Source organism: Microcaecilia unicolor, chromosome 6 (genome assembly GCF_901765095.1).
Source record: "Microcaecilia unicolor chromosome 6, aMicUni1.1, whole genome shotgun sequence".
Lineage (NCBI taxonomy): Eukaryota > Metazoa > Chordata > Amphibia > Gymnophiona > Siphonopidae > Microcaecilia > Microcaecilia unicolor.
In genome coordinates this window covers 139,694,345-139,707,651 of record NC_044036.1, presented here as the reverse complement: position 1 = coordinate 139,707,651, position 13,307 = coordinate 139,694,345, and the positions used below count along the sequence as shown (strand labels likewise).

General features: G+C 42.3%; 2 protein-coding genes across 3 annotated transcripts in view; one reads left to right on the top strand and one right to left on the bottom strand.

Annotated features, from left to right (window-relative positions):
• Window positions 1-13,307, bottom strand: part of P4HTM (prolyl 4-hydroxylase, transmembrane) — a 56,384-nt gene that overhangs the window by 23,458 nt on the left and 19,619 nt on the right. The window contains exons 3-6 of the mRNA XM_030206916.1: window positions 12,791-12,981; window positions 12,114-12,210; window positions 10,486-10,648; window positions 1,226-1,411 (exon numbers count right to left, since the gene is read on the bottom strand). Of these exons, the coding sequence (XP_030062776.1) occupies window positions 1,226-1,411; window positions 10,486-10,648; window positions 12,114-12,210; window positions 12,791-12,981 (637 nt within the window). The remainder of the gene's footprint in view (window positions 1-1,225; window positions 1,412-10,485; window positions 10,649-12,113; window positions 12,211-12,790; window positions 12,982-13,307) is intronic.
• The window catches only part of LOC115472609 (secreted frizzled-related protein 5-like), a 28,714-nt gene continuing 17,241 nt past the window's right edge, over window positions 1,835-13,307 (top strand). Inside the window, exons 1-2 of one of the 2 annotated variants that reach the window (XM_030206917.1) lie at window positions 1,835-1,859; window positions 3,891-4,007. In XM_030206917.1, coding sequence (XP_030062777.1) covers window positions 4,006-4,007 — 2 coding nt within the window. In that variant the 5' untranslated portion in view covers window positions 1,835-1,859; window positions 3,891-4,005. Of the gene's footprint in view, window positions 1,860-3,846; window positions 4,008-13,307 lie in introns of those variants that run through there. The other variant, XM_030206918.1, reaches the window with a different exon arrangement.

Below are 13,307 nucleotides of genomic sequence, written 5' to 3'. Positions count from 1 at the left end.
GAACATGGAGAGGGCACAATGGGATAGATCTTGATGCACCTCACTTGATTGTTCCTAGACTCTGAAAGTGGAATGATTGTTCTTAGTAATACTAACCTTCATTAATGAATAAGAGGTCTATGTTAGGGTAGAGGGGTAGGGACAAAGGAGGGAATATGTTATTTCTTCTGTTATTTGTTATGTAAGTTTTACATATATGTTATGTGATTGATACATGACTATGGTTATATATTGTTATTCAAAAACTTTAATAAACATAAATTTAAAAAAAAAGAAATGGTTCCAAGAAGAGCGACCAAAATGTTAAAGGGGATGGAATTCCTCCCATATGAGGAAAGGCTAAAGAGGTTAGGGCTCTTCAGCTTGGAAAACAGATGGCTGAGGGGGGATATGATTGAGGTTTATAAAATCCTGTGTAGAGAGGAGTTGTAGTGGTGGGGGGGGTTGGTTAATTATAAAAATGTTACATAAATTTTGGAGTGTCTTTCGCTCTCAAGTGCAAGGCTAACAAGGACTGTTATTGTTATGTACCAACCAGTTAAGGTGAATGTCGAATGATTTTAAGTGGCTTGGTGCTTTACTCTTTTTCCTTTTATTGTATGTTTAACCTGTTAATAAAGACTTCATGCAAATAAAAAAAAAAATCCTGTATAGAACGGGTAGAAGTTAATTGATTTTTTTTCACTCTTTCAAAAAGTACAAAGACTAGAGGGCACTCAATGAAGTTACATGGAAATACTTTTAAAACAAAGAGGAGGGAATATTTTTCCACTCAAAGAATAGTTAAGCTCTGGACTAGCTGCCGGAGGATGTGGTAACAGCGGTTAGCGTATCTGGGTTTAAAAAAGGTTTGGACAAGTTCCTGGAGGAAAACTCCATAGTCTGTTATTGAGATGGACATAGGGGAAGTCACTTGCCCCGGGATTGGTAGCATGGAATGTTGCTACTAATTGGATTTCTGCCAGGTACTTGTGACCTTGGATTGGCCACTGTTGGAAGCAGGATACTGGGCTACATGGACCACTGGTCTGACCCAGTATGGCGATTCTCATGTTCTTTTGTAAGAACTATCTCTAATTGCAATAACTCAATTTCCAATATTTTAACACATTGTCATTTATTTCTAGCATCATATTCAATATATATCTGATAAATCCAGATAATACCACAAGAATTTTTTTGTTAAAATTCTAGCTTATTGTCTTGCAGTTGAGCTATAACTTACCGACAAGATGTTTCAAAGGGAGCCGTTTCGTTGCTGATGAATTTGGTATGGCTGCAGGCGGTTTCAGGGAAAACTGGTCCACTATCCACATGGGCATGGTAGTGTCCTCCTTGGTCATATCTCACTACCTGCAGCGGTTCACTGTGCTGCACAATCTCAGGAGGCAAATGAGTTAACCGAATCACCCTAACAAAAGTAAGGAATGAAGTGACAGACAATCTTCAAAACACCATCTGTGATAACACAATGACAATACTTCTTTCCAATGTTCTGTTACTATACTCCATGTCTGTCTTTAGGGGATAAGAATCAAATAGGTTCAGTTACACACTCTGTCATCACTATCATCAAATCTAGATCAACAGACTTGGAAACAAAGAACTGGATACTTAGTTCTCATTTTTATCACTTTGAGGACAGATTCCAGTGAAGGCATTATATACATATACTTCAAGACAATGGAAAAGACTGACACGCATCTTAGGAGATTTTAATTAAGGTAAATATTTAATATGAAATTATAGATTAATATTTTGGAGAGAGCACATTTATTAAAAACTTTTCTTTGTTTTCCTTTTCTTCTACGCATAGAATAATTGGCATAGACTTCCCTCTGCTAGCTAATGGACAAGAGGTATGCTCTGAGACAGAATGCTTCAGTGCAATTCGTTGCCAGTAGGGGTCACTAATTTGTACAGCACCTGATTATCCTGGCCAGCCCCACCCTCTTCCCAGTGTCTGACTGCATCACCTCCACAACCTAATCATAGGCTGCCAGCCCCAGCCAAGAGGTGACTCAGATCCAGTTCTCTTATATCAGAGGGCAGGGTGTTACATGAATTGAAAAACATGTCTCCCAATCACAATAGATGTCAATACTGCTTGTGACTCCTTGGAAAGATCAACACTGCAAAGACAAGAAGTCTGATTACAAACTCACCATTTAGAATGAATAAAGATAAAGCTAGTACATTTCTTTGTTTATTCCCAGATCAGGGTGGTCCTTGTTAAAGGCTTATGACATTATTTAAACAATAAAGAAGTACATTCTACAACAGCAATTAGTTATAATTAATTAAAAATAAACACCAGGGAGGAAACTGTTTCCAGGTGCCAATTCTATTTTGTTTGTCAATAATTACATTCACTTTAATTAATCTCTTATTACCCACTGTTTTTTTCAATTAGTCTCAATTGAGCAAAACAATTGTCTTCCAAAGCACCTTAATCCTTCTGGCAGTACACTCATGAATCTAAGGAGATATGAGAGATATCACAGTTCTCTGTAAATAGATTCCTTATATTTCAAGCCGCTACACCATGTCAAAACCTTGTCTAGAAAATTTTGTACCATATTCACATACAGTAACAGCTGAAATGTGCAACAGCTCTCCCAGATCTGTGGCATGTGCTTTCACAGATTTACTGTATGTGCCATTGTATGTCTTGCTTTGATGCTGACATACATAGAATGAACAGATGAGTCTATAAACATTTTTCTAGAACTGGTTTTTTAGAGCTTCTCATCTCACAAGTACTAAAAATTCCTGAATACTTTGTGATAGAAGCTAAAGAAAAACAACAAATCAAAAAAAGATTCTAATGGTCATAATGACATCTAGTCACCCTAGGTTGGCTGCTATTTAGGTTTTCAGCATATAATGGTTCAAAAATAAAGATCGATTAGACGTAAATAAGATGAAACTTTTTTTACTGGACTAATCACTAAAGGGTCCTTTTACTAAGGTGCGCTGAAAAATGGCCAGTGGTAGTGTAGGCGTGGGTTTTGGGCGCATGCAGAATCATTTTTCAGCGCACCTGTAAAAAAGGCCTTTTAAAAATTTTGTCAAAAATGGACGTGCGGCAAAATGAAAATTGCCGCATGTCCATTTTGAGTCTGAGACCTTACTGCCAGCCACTGACCTAGTGGTAAAGTCTCATGAGGTAACTGGGCGGTAATGACCTACGTGCACCAAATGCCACTTGGCACACATCGATACACGGTGCAGAAAAAAAATTATTTTTTGGCTGCGCGTATCAGATGCGTGCCAAAAATGAAATTACCGCAAGAGCCACACGGTAGCCGTGCGGTAACTCCATTTTGCTACGCGTTGGGCGTACGTAGATGCTTACGCAGCTTAGTAAAAGGGCCCCTAACTTAATATATTTTTGACATAGCTTCAGAAGTTACATCCCCTTTCTTTTGTTTTGACCCTACAGAGGGACTATAACTCCTAAAAAGCCAGTCAAGAAAAGATTGGAGGAGTAGCCTAATGGTTAGTGCAGTGGCCTGGGAACTGGGTTTGATTCCCACAGCAGCTCTCTGTGTCTCTGGGCAAGTCACTCCATTGCTCCAAGTACAAAATAGGTATCTGTATACAAAAAGTAAACCGCTTTGATTTTAACCACAGAAAGGTAATATATCAAATCCTATTCCCTTTCCCCTATTGTTTGTCACCTGATGTTATTCTGGCTAGTTGATCTTTAATTCTGTTCATTCAAGTGGACTAACACAGCAACCACATAATTTTATAAAGCTAAAACCAGGTATCATAGGGCAGAAAGCCAGCAAAAACTTAATACATGGTGCTATCAGTCTATATTCTCTTTGCTTTGTCTCTTACAATGAACTATCCTTATTTGCCCTTATCATACTTTCTTTTAGTCATTCACAGTTCATGGAAAATATGGCCTCCTTGATTTCATGAGAATGCCATCTCCAGACCTGCCAATCACACATTATATCAAGAACCCTTTGAATCACTATTTTTAATGCCCACATGTAAGTATTCCAGGATTTGCTGTCTGTTTTTATCAGAAAATGTATTATTATGTTTGTATATTAATTTTGGAGTTGTTTTTAATTTTGCTACGCACCACTCTGGCACAACTACAAACCATTGATCTACCAAATCTTTCCCTAAATATGATTTTAAAAGGTTCAGCCGCACGGAGACCAGTCCGTCAGTGCAGAGAGCTGCACACACTTGACGTGACTGGCTTGTGAAAAGTGCTGAAGTCCCAGTGAAAATAACCCTTTTAACTCTCAGCCAGTGAGACAGACCAGTCCTTCAGAACAACCCTCACAAGAGGAAAGATACAAAAAATCTAGCATAAAAATCATACAATATTTTTAAAGAAAAAAAAGTAGTCTGTGGTGCTTCTTAGTTTTGGCCCATTCTATTTTATTCTATCCCTTCGCTGTAAGGCTCTCAGAAGACAAAATGAATTTGCTGACATCAGACGTTTTGCCCCGAAAGGTTAACAATGGAATCCAAAGGATAACTGCAAGGTGTCACAGACTGCTCCAAAACTTTATCTTATCTAAGAGACAAGCTAGAGCAGAGTCAGGAACTGTTACTCCATGGGCTGTGTCCAAGTTCATCAGCTATAATGATAAAGTCTGCATGCCTGCATTTATACCTCAGCAAAAATCTGAAGAAACACATCCAGCTGAATGTGGTAAACATTTATGTAAATGCATTAAGCTTCAGAACTCCCACCATTAGTATTTTGGTCCCTTTTTGGAAGTGAAGATGAAAAGAACAAGCTCACTTGAATTCCAGACTTGACTTCCATTTGCAAATGACAATTGTCAGACCTGTGTCTGTTACATTTTGGGTTAACAGAAAGACAGTCTAAAGTGAGAGTTCGCTGAAATACAATGGAATACAGAAGACACTTACCATGATAGAGTTTGCGCCACAATGTGCATTAGGTTAAAATAACAAACTTGAACTGGAGTTTAGCTGAAATTATTTGCATTTTTCTCCCACTAATCTTTAGAGGTCAACATTCAGCTGGACAAAGGGCCCCATGCACTAAGAGGGTACAGGTTGTCTAAAGTGTGTTCTAAGTGCAAATTCTATGAACAACAATTAACTGCTTAATTGCCGCTACAGAATTCTATCCTAAGTAATATTTGTGCCTAAGTGAAGTTACACATGTAACTGCAAATTAGGGTCAATTAGCTCCATAATTGCTGATTATCAGTTGATAGTATCAATTTGCACCTAATTAGGCAATTCAGTTACACAGGAAGCTGGCCAAAAACGTGTGAAGAAGATCATAGAATGAGCGGGTAAGTTCGAAAGCGTGCTTCATGGCATTTTGTGCTATTTTCAATATGCAGTACATTTTGCAAACGCAAACTTTGCAGTAGTAAACTTTTGCATGAAATTTATTTAAATTTTCCACTAATGAGCTACTAAAATCAAAATCAAGCAAAGAAGCTCATTAATGCCAAAAGTGGTGAAACTGAGAATGAAAAAAGAAAAAGGTTTTGCAGAACTGTTTTCACAAAAAAAAATATATCTATCACTCTGGAGATACAGTCGTTTTTCTCAGGAGCTGCTGGAAAAAGAAATCACTTTGCATGGTTGCTGCTATTTAAAGGACCCTTATGACCTAAATCAAATGTTCCCCACTAATACCCTCCAGGGGATTCTTTGCCATGGAGGGCCAGCGAGTCCCCCCAATTCCTCCTCCTCAGCCTCAATGCTAGACTAAAATGTAAGAAACAAGACAGCCCCCCGCCCGAGGCCCTGGTCCTTACAACAAAAATTTGGAGGACAATCGACTTACTCAGGGACTCTAGGAATTGTGAGGGCAAAGGAGCCAGATTTGAGGGTGCCAGTGTGTCCTAAGCACACTTCACCATGTCCAGCAAGGGATAATCTGTATTGTGTTGAGCACCCCCAATTATTTTTAAATTTTGGTATCTATGCATGGGAGTCAGGAGCGATTCCCACTTGCTCCTTCCCCAAAGGCTCTCTCTTACCAAAATGACCACTGCTAACCCCTAGCGGTAGTCTCATGGTAATATCATTAGGGGTTAGACTGCCAAATATGGACCACTAAAGATCTGTCAGAGATGTATACTTTATAGTGCCAATCGTGGCACACAATTTCAGATAACCCCATTAAGTATTTATTTTAATCTAATTCATTTTGTGATACAAAACTATACCACAGTAAATCATGGCTGCCTGACCCCTAGTGGTAATACAGCAAGACTACTGCTTGGTGTAAGAGGTAGCCATTTCAATATAGAGAGCTGCTAGAGCAGGAGCAAATGGGGATCATTCCCATCTACCACATCCTCTAGATCCCTTAGGTAACATAGTAACATAGTGGGTTGGGAGCTCTGCTCAAGGCAGAAGTGAGATGTGAATGTGTAGACAGAAGCCCATGCCGCAGCCCTGTAAATCTGATCTATTTGACCTCATCAGGGGGTACCAACACAGCCATGGCTCTGACAATATAGGCCATGACACGACCCTCCAGAGTCTGCTCAGCCTGGGCAGAAGCGAATTAAATGCAGTCCACAAGCCAATTCGATAGTATATATTTACTAATGTCTGCCCCCGAACTGGCTGGATTAAAAAAGACAAAAAGCTGAATGGACTGTCGAAAGACCTTAGTCCTCTCCATGTAAAAAGCCAAGGCTCAGTAGCAGCCCAAGGTGTGGAGTGCATTCTCACAGGGATGGGCATGAGGTTTGAGACAGAATGTTGGCAGGACATATAACTAATTAAAAAGGAAGTCCAACAGCATCCTAGGAAGGAATTTAGGGTGCATATGAACAACTACCTTGTTATAATGAAATTTCATCTAAGGCGGATCTGCCACTAGGGCCTAAAGCTCACTGACTCTGCGAGCTGAAGCGACCGCCACAAAAAGTCTGAACTTCCAGGTCAGGTACTCCAGATGACAGGAATCTAATGGCTCAAAAGGAGCTCTCATCAGCTGGGTGAGAATGATGCTGAGGTCCCATGACACAGCTGGAGATTTGAGAGGGGGCTTTGTCAACAGGAAGCTTCGTGTGAAGAGAACAACTAAAGCTGAACAGACATGGGCCTACACCCAAGACTGATAAGGACTGCTCGCTCTAAGGTGAACCCTTATTGAGTTGGTCTTCAAACCAGACTCAGAGAGGTGCAGGAGGAATTCAAGAAGTTTTTGTGCAGGGCAAGTAGGAGGGCCTTGCCCCCACACTAGACAGCAAACCTCCTTCATTTGAAAATATAATACCTCTTGGTGAATGCTTCCTGGAAGCTAACAAGACCTTGTAGACACCCTCAAGCAGCTGCAAGGAGGCAAAGAGTATGCTCCCACCATCCAGGCCATAAGGGCCTGGGAGTAGAAGGTGGGATGCAGAAGAGACCCCTTGTTCTGAGGTTGGAAAAACAGTCCAATCTCCCAGCATTTTCAAGGAAAACGCCAGAAGTAGAGGAAACCAGACCTGCCTCGGCTAGCACACAGCGATGAGAATCACAGTTCCCTAGCTTTGAGAATCATAGTTCCTTTGCTTTTGCCTGTTTGAACTAGGTGTTCCCTATGAGATCGGAAAAACGTATACAGAAGTCTCATTCCTCAAAGCAGGAGAAAGGCAGCTGACACAAGTCTGTTATATGACCTGAACCTGGAGCAAAACTGAGGTACTTTGTTGGTGAGATGATGGCCAAAAAAAGTTTCTTCAAGGAAGAGTCCCACTCTCAGAGGAGCTGAAGGGCAATGCCCATACTGAGAGACCACACATGGAGTTGCATCACCCTGCTCAGTTTGTTCGCCAGGCTGTTCTCCTTCCCTGCCAGGTATGTGGCCCAGAGCACCATTTCGTGACTGGTGGCCCCAGTCCACATTCCAATCACTCCCTGACACAAGGGGTAGGATCCTCTACTCCCCTGTTTGTCCACATGGTGCATAGCTACCTGATTGTCTGTTAGAGTAAGCATAATTTGGTTGGACAGCTGATCTTTAAAAACTACCAGATTGTTTCAAACCACCCAGACTCCAAGAGGTTGAATTGGTACTCTGTCTTTTGGATGGACCAAGTCTCCTGGATGTGAAGCTCATCTACATGTGCTCTCCAGCCCAGAGTGGCTGTGTTTATGGAAATTTGGAATGGTAATCCCAGGATCAAAGTGATCTGAAATGTGCACTAGAGCAACGACTGAGTCAGCTCTGGGGAAACCTGGATGAGATCTGCTAATTTCTCCTCGTAGGGTCCACTGGGTGCCTCTGAAGGGTAGGCACATAACATGTACTGTGGAGACCATGTGACCTGGCAACTTCAATATCTGCCAAGCTGCGACCCGCTGCTGTGGACTTAAGTGACAATGGCGATGACGGCATCCATCCTAGCTCGATGCAGGAAGGCCTGAGCTTGCACTATGTCCAGCAAGGCTCCAATGCACAGGTGGGACTTGGGGTAGTTGATGAGAAACTCCAGTAGCTCCAGCACTCAAATAATTCTCTGCATGGACACCTGAACACCTTTCCTCGATGTGGTCTTGACTTGCCACTCACCCAGGTAGGGCAACATATGGACTCTCAGTCTGTAGAACAATGTCACGACTACTGCTAGACACTTTGTGAACACTCTGGGAACTGACACAAGGCTAAAAGGCCTGATAAAGCTGCCTCTCAAAGAAATTTAGGGTTTGGGCCATCTTGCACAGAAGAGCAGAGGTATGAGATGTTGAACTCCATGCGCTCTTGAGGGCAGACTCAACCACCAAGGAGCAGTATGGTAACTGGATCTTTCTGTTTTTTGTACATAGTGTCTATTTTATGAGGTGAACAGACAGAGGCACCTAGGTGGACATTCAACAAAGCTCTAGGATGACCCTCAGTCTTCAATTTGAAAGGAATGGCCTCTGCCATTTCCTATACAAAGTTTGTGAAAGATATGCCCTCAGGAAGAAACTTGCACCTTTCTTGTGGTGGGAGGGGTCATATGGTACATCACAGGACTCCTCCATGAAGGAGTACTGTGGATCCCACTCAGACTCCCAGGAAAAGCCTGAGTTAGATTGTGTGAAGTACCCCTTAGGGGAAATATGAGTCTGCACTTGCCTGTTAGACCAAAGGCCAGATGTCAAAGAATGTCAAGGTACATACAGGTCTGCTTTCAGATCCCAGAGAAATTTTCCCCAAATGTTCAGGGTTGCACCAGATGGGTGCATGCTGACCCCAACGCTTGACACGGGACTGTCTAGGACTTCCCCCTTGACTGAGCCTCCTCGGGCAGTTGGGGCTGTGCCATGGCTGGCGCAAGCATCTTTGATGCCTAAGCACTCTGCATGTGCAGAAGCCCCCCAGCTCCTCGAGCATGACCAGGATCTCTTCATGAAGGAAAGGCATGAGTAAAGACTGGGGAGTCGGTGCGGAGAAAGTCTGCAGATTTGTTGGTGCCGGGGGCCGGGTCACAGTTGGAGGGCACTAGACAGCTCAGTACCATCACCAGGGAAGGCTAACAATCCTCTCAGTGATGACCTTTTTTTGATACCAGCAATGCTGATGCTCTGGAGCTCCTGGCAAAGTGCACAGAGTAAGCGATGTCGATGCTTTTTTGACAATGCATGGTGCCGGTCCTTGGAAATGTCCAGTACTGAATAGGATGTGGAATGCGCATATCTCCACAGTGTCAAGCCCAACACTGGATGATCTCAGGACACTGATTCAGTGGCCATTGTCGATGCCGACACCCGCACTCCCTCTGTTTGGAATAGACTCAACAGCTATCAGACCCCATGTCACCAATGCCGACGTTGAAGGACTGGACTGAGCACCAGAAAGATTTTCACAATGAGCTTCCTAGGCTCTTTTTGTGACAGAGAACACAATTAAGACCCCTGTGGTTTGGTCCCAAGCAGTGGACTCACCGGATATGGGGGTCAGTGCCCAAAATAACCCTGATGCACCAAGCACAATGCTTAAATCTGCTCGGTGTCTTCTCAGACATGTAGTGGAAAATGGCTCACATCAAAGGGTTCAATAGGTGAGGGGAGTAAAAAGACCTAGGGCCAAAAAAAGAAATGTCAGAAACATACAAAACTTGCATACTAAAGTGGAGCAAATAAAGATGTGAAGTATAAAAACCTGCAAGGGAAGGCACCGCAAAAAGAAAGCATCTGATGTGCTGAGATCACAGGCGCGACCTCTCTGCTTTGCGGAAAATGAAATACTGCTAGTCCCGCTCTTTCATGTTAGGTGGGAAGGCACTCGCGCATGCGCAATGGGATGCTGCCAAAGGCCTCTTAAAGAGATGTTATGCTGGGCAACGTTCGCACCTCGCTCCGTTGGATGACATCACCCTATATTCGAGAAACAATGTCCTGCTTGTCCTCAGAGAAGTCACACACTGCTAACCTGGCTCCTCTGTTTGTCCAGATAACTTTGTCCACACAGAAATTTGCGCAGTTACCTGGACAAAGTATTTCTATGGTGCTGGCCTCAGCTGGGGAAGGATTTACCTTTGCCGTATGGATCTGAGCACCTGATGTGCTCCCTCTCCTTGATAAAGCCATGTATGTTGACTATTGCGTACCAGGTCACTCATCTTCACATTTTCAGTCCCCATGTACTTGTGGAAATTCCTGATGTTCAATCGCTTGAATTCTTTCAAACTCAATACACCTATGGAAAGACAGAAATAAGGAATTTAAAAAAATATTTTGTAATAATAATTGTATTTTCAACAAATACTTAGATTTATGTAGTCTATAAGGCTTCATTTATCACGGGTGTCAGCTAAATGCGCTGTGATTGGCTGAGAGAGACCTAGAAGGGCATAATTGAAAGGGACGTCCAAACAGTTTTGATTTGGACATCCTCGCATGTCCCGATCCTCTCCGGCGGTGGTCATTTTGGGCATGTAAGAAAAACACGTCCAAAAAGGACGCCCATCACAAAATCTGAAGAAAAAAACATCCAAGTGCTCATCAGGGACGTCCTTTTTGTTTTTGAGAGTGACATGTATGAAGCCGTCTTTGGCATGCGCAGAGCAGCCAGCATAACGATTGGCTGCTCTGCGCATGCTCAGCTGGCCGACTGGCTTCCCCTCCTTAGGAAGGAAATCGCGTGCAAACGAGCTAACAGCGAGCAGCTCGTTTGCATGCGATTTCCTTCATGCATGCCCATTTTTTACCGATTCGCTAAGGGATCGGTAAGGGAAGGGCTCTTTCCTTGGAGTTAGTGCTTCTGGCTGTTGGTTGACAACAGGATCCCATTATATGGTCAATTTAGTCCTCTTCTAAAGGAAGCCTGTTGGCTCCTAATTTGTTTTTGCATGAAGTTTAACATTTTGGAATTAGCACACAAGGCTTTTTGTATAGACTTGCCACACTATTAATCACAACGTTTGGTTCTCTATGTTCCCAACCATTCCTTTGATCTCTGGATCAAAGTAATTTAACATTACCGCCTCTGTCTTGGGCCAAGACTAGACTCTACAAGGCAGTCAAGACTTTGTCTTCTTAGCGCCAAAACTATTTATTTATTTATAGCATTTATATCCCACATTTTCCCACCCGCGGGCAGGCCCAATGTGGCTTATAACAGTAAAGGGCTGAAAAGGCATACATTAATTTGGCATAAACAATCAGGTACATGGAAGTAGGAGAGATCAGTAAGTAATTACAGAGAAGGGGAAGGGGTAATAAAGTGGAGGATGTCATTAAGATAGGTACAGTTCAACAGTTAGGGATGCAACGGTGGGACTTTAGCATAAGCTATTCCAAATAAGGTGGTCTTGAGTGCTTTTCTGAAGGTCAGTTGATCGGGAGTAGTTTTTACAGATTTAGGTAATCCATTCCACAAATGACACCAACATAGGGGAAGGTGGATGCGTAAGTGGCTTTATAAGTGAGGCCAGAACATGTAGGGTAATGGAGAGTTAAGTACGAACGAGATGATCAGAGTTCCTAGGTGGTAAGTTGATAAGGTTATCCATATAACGTTATCCACTATGGAATGTGCTCCCTCTTTTTCTACAGAACAAGACTAATCTATCACAGTTCAAAAAGGAAATGAACTTGGCCTTCCCAGGTGACTGATGGGGTTGAAGGGTGGCACTGATTGATTTTTATTTTACATGTCTCACCATCTCCATCAGGGTCCGCCTTGACAGCAGCATACATTTCTCTGATATTCTCAGGAGTCATCCATCTACCATTTCCTAAACGAGTATGTGTCAAAACCTGAAACAATCATCAAGATCTTGGAATCAGCGACATTATACCTTGTTACTTTAGACACTGAACTTGTTCCTCAGTATCATGACTGGTTACACAGATACCTATAATGGTGAATCCTGGAAGGGAAAGGAAACAGCAGTGAACAGCTACTCCATTATCTTGACTATATAATAATTAGGGAGCAGGGTAACAAGACTTTTTGTAAACTTCCCACCCTGTATACAGGTAAAAGTACACGTTGTCTTATAACATGTAAACTTTTATTGGGATTTCCATTAAAGTGTTCCTGAAGCAAGATCAGACAGAGGGATCCAACCACATACACAGCTTTGCATTTTCAAAACTATGCTTATTGATTTTGCCAGAAGAATTACCCACAGTAAAAGTCAGGTGTATAAATCTTCTGGGTCGTTTTCCTTGAGCACATTTTAAAGGGAAAGTAGGCTTATACTTTCCTTCGAAGAATGGGCAAAAAATGAACAGGTACTCATGGACTTTGATAGGGGAAGTTTTCAAAACCATGCAGGCAGATGCGAAGACTGGTCCTGAGCCTTTCACTTGGCTGCAATCTTCAGCTTCATACCTCCTTCAGTTGTAGCTGTCCATCTTGGTTATGATCCAGCAGATTAAAGAGGTCCACCTGGCTAATTTCAATTTTTTCCATGGCTTCCTCATATTCCTCAGTGGGAAGGATCTGGCTCTTCTGCAGTCCTTTCAGCTGGGCCAGATGAATAAGTAGCTTACACTCCTCGTCTGTCAAAAAACTGGGAATTTCTACAAACAACACAAACACAAAACATTAAAACAATAATAAAATGAAACTTTTTTTCATATAAATATAGCCTGGCAGAATCTGCATCATAAGTGGTTACCTGAAGTTATTCAGGTCCTGGCCAATACTCAGGTTGGTGCCCACATAACTGGCTGGTTAAAATGTTTGCTGTTTTAACTTTTATCTGGGTACATACCTGGTTAGCAAACTGAAAATTGCACCTAAATGGGTAAGTCTTGACTCCACCCTGGCACTAATCAGATAGGGCCATGGTGGTCAGAGCTAAGTGGTACTGAAACCGTGCTGTGGGGCCGGCCAGTGGGATTTA